Source organism: Arachis duranensis, chromosome 4, assembly GCF_000817695.3.
Source record: "Arachis duranensis cultivar V14167 chromosome 4, aradu.V14167.gnm2.J7QH, whole genome shotgun sequence".
Lineage (NCBI taxonomy): Eukaryota > Viridiplantae > Streptophyta > Magnoliopsida > Fabales > Fabaceae > Arachis > Arachis duranensis.
In genome coordinates, this window is record NC_029775.3 from 7,825,349 (window position 1) to 7,828,982 (window position 3,634).

Below are 3,634 nucleotides of genomic sequence, written 5' to 3' on the forward strand. Positions count from 1 at the left end.
TATCTATTATTTTTATTAACAATCAAAATAAAAAACAATAACGAATTAGATCTTTCATTGATCGTAATAAATTTTTTGGCCATTCCAATCGATTAAAAGTTTATATTTGATCTGTGATGTTCGTCCAGGCTGTTAAATCGTGTTTCTTTGAAAATCAATCGATTGGATTATCAAAACAATCGATTGAATTTCAGGTTTTCCATAACTCAATCGATTAGACTATAGGTTATCACAAAACAATCGATTGAAAATTGTAAGGTAGCATGGTTTTCACAAAAATCAATCGATTGGTCATATTACCCAATCGATTGAACGATGACTAAAATGTGGGTTTTTTAAAATTCAATCGATTGCTTATACTATCCAATCGATTGAATGCTTCAAAATAACCTGAGGTCTCACAATTCAATCGATTGGTTGTGTTACCCAATCGATTGAAGTCATCAAAATAATATGGATTTGCTCAATTCAATCGATTGAAAGCTTTTACACTTTTTCTCTATTTCTATGCACTATAGAGATATTTTAGTTTAAAAAACTCATATTTTTATGATGAAGTAATGTCATTTTCATTTATTATTTCTGCCATACAAATTTTATGTCTTGTGAATTATATTTTATTTTATATAATTAATTTATGTAAAAAAATTCCATATCTTTTTATTTGTTTGCATTCTATTTTGCAAGGTTGCAAGAACTGGACTGGTCAATAAACCGGTGAAGTCACTGGTTCAATGGTTCACTGGTTCGACCGGGGTTCAACTGGTTTAATTAAATATTAAATAAAATTATTAAAAAACTTAAAATAATCTTAAGTATATAAATTCAATAATTTCTAACTTAATAAAATTTAATATTTCACATAATAAATTATCCATTACTTAATATTAGAGGTTCACAAACAACTTCAAACATCAAAGTTTATAACTAAACAAAAAATAAAACATACATAATGACAAATTCATAATGTTCTACATTCAAAAGATACAATTACTAACAAGTTTTCAACTAATCAAAGGTGCAACTCATCAAAAATCATAATTATCATTAATTGTTCCAATATCTCCATCATAAACAGGTAATCCAAAGCCACCATCATCAGAAGTACCACCAAAAGAAGCTGTATTTGAAGAATCAGCAACATTAGGGAAATCCACGTCAAGTTTCGCATCTCCTCCATCTAATAAAATAAAATAGAAAACCAAAAAAAAATAAAGTTACAACTTTACATCAGATATTGAGAGGAAATGAAACAAGTTTTGCTATTTCAATCACCTTTAGGATATGAAGGCATAGCATTATCCGTATAAATTAAATTTTCAATGCCTTCGATGTCTCCATGAGTAAATTCAGGATCATCTTCATCCGGCATTACCCAAAAATCTACTGTGTCAATGCTTTGAATGTCAATTAGATCATAATTCTTCTTCTTGCGATGCATTCTAGATTGAAGGCGTAGATTATAAGTGACATAAACAATGTCACTTAGCCTTTGATGCTCTAATCGGTTCCTCTTCTTTGAATGGATTTGTTCAAAGAGGCTCCAGTTCCTCTCACAGCCGGATGATGAAGATGTTTGATGAAGAAGACAAATTGCCATTTTTTGCAAGTTAGGAGCACTCGCACCGTGTAGCCTCCACCATTCACCTACCAGGATATGAAATTCAACCATCAATTCTCATTCAATATTTAAAAAATATTCAAAGTAAATTGAACATAGAAATATAATTACTTACCAGGTTCAAGTCTCTTAATTGCTTTCAATGCACTTTCCCTTCCAAAACTTCCTTTTCGATCTCGATACAACTGCATCTCTTGCATTGCGGCAACCGAGTCATCGCAAAGAGTTTCAATATCAAATAAATTAAGCAAAGACCTCAAGATATTTGCCTTCTCAACAAACCCCTCACTATAGAAGTAATCTGGATTCAAAAAGTATGCTGCTGCATGGAGGTCACGCTTCAAATGCTTATCCCACCGCATTTTCAAGATACTTGTATAAGGTGTGTATGCATATTTCCTATTTCTAAACATTGTCTTGATAGCAATTTTGGCTCTTTGCATGCCCTCATACACGATACCCAGAGAAGGTTTCTCATCAGCATCAACAAGTCTCAATAACTTAATTAGAGGACCAACAAGCATAACAGTAGTAAAACAATCCTCCCAAAACTTACTATCCAAGATAATTGAACTAACCATCTTCCCATTGACACTCTTGGATAATTTATGAGAAGTGAAATATTTGTCAATCACCAATAATTTCAAGTCTTCTTTATGATCATATATACTTTTCAAAGTAATGAAAACAGTAGCAAAACGTGTTACTCCTGGTCGAACAATTTCTTTCCACTCTTTTCTTTTTCTAAGCCATGACAAGAAAATCATATGATTGTAAACAAAGGCAGTCACTTTTGAAGCACGAGAGGCAAGGTCAGCTATGTGAGGAAGACTTGCTATGTCTTTCAAGATAAGATTAATGCAATGAGCAGCACAAGGAGACCAAAAAATATTTGGATACTTTTCATGAATGAGTTTTCCAGCAGATACATAATTCGCAGCATTATAAGTAACCACATGCACAATGTTACTAGACCCAACCCACTCAATAACCTCAGCAAACAATTTAAACAAGGTCTCGGCAGTTTTTATCATATCAGAAGCATCAACAGACTTAACAAATGCATACCAACAGGACAATAAACTAGAAAATTAATTAACGTACGCTGCCTTTGATCAGTCCAGCCATCTGCCATCAGTGTACAACCAGTTCTTTTCCACGAGCTTCTATAACCTTCAACAAGCAACTGACACTCCTTCTTAAGATCGGCCAGCAAATGACCTCTCATTTCATCATACGACGGTCCCTTGAAACCAGGTCCAATTGCAGCAACGCCGTCCAAGGCAGGTTGAAAGTAAGGCGATTGAATTGCATTGAATGGAATTCGTGCATCAATGATCCATCTTGCAAGCCCCAACTTAACCTTGTGTTTAACTTGTTTACTGGCCAAGACATTTTTCAAAGTTGGTTGAGAGCCTGTCGTAGTCCTTTCCTTAAAATAACTTCCAATTGGAGTAGCAGCAATCGCTCTTCTCTTTCCTTTGTCTCCCATTGTTGCAGGAGCCGAAGATTGTACAAGATTAGGCACTTCACCCTCTTCTTCTGCTTGTGTTTCACTTTTCACATCATAACAATCAGTTGTATATTTTCTTTTTTCTGCCTTATTTTTTTTGTTTTCCTCCAAAAGCCTTTTGAATTGAAGTTCAACATCTTCAGTTACTTTGTTACAAACTTTAATTTGTCCAGAAATTTTTGCAAGATGATATTTCATTCTATATGTCCCCCTCCATTGTAAGTATTCAAGTAAAAAATACATGTATATTGAGCCTTGTTATTTTTGTCACACTTCACTGTAAAATACTGCCAATCTGGATTAGATTTATCTCTGGATGAACCAGTTTGAGAATCTTGAACATCATTATCTTGTGGCTGTGGGTTACTTTGTGATTATTCCATCTATAACAATCAAAAAATCAAAGACCAGAAAAATAACTTCAGAAAACCATGAAAATAATGAAACAGCAAGCATATTCAGAAGCAGCAAAAAATATTCATCATGAAGCAACAAATAGA

At 33.4% G+C, this 3,634-nt stretch overlaps 1 protein-coding gene across 1 annotated transcript; it reads right to left on the reverse strand.

Moving 5' to 3' along the window:
- Window positions 1-1,028: 1,028 nt before the first annotated feature.
- On the reverse strand, window positions 1,029-3,332 carry LOC107483094 (uncharacterized). Its single transcript, XM_016103708.1, has 4 exons — window positions 2,754-3,332; window positions 1,737-2,673; window positions 1,276-1,647; window positions 1,029-1,180 (listed from the first exon to the last, which is right to left on the reverse strand). The coding sequence occupies exons 1-4, from the start codon at window positions 3,330-3,332 to the stop codon at window positions 1,029-1,031; spliced, it is 2,040 nt and encodes a 679-aa protein (XP_015959194.1).
- Between the last annotated feature and the right edge of the window lie 302 nt (window positions 3,333-3,634).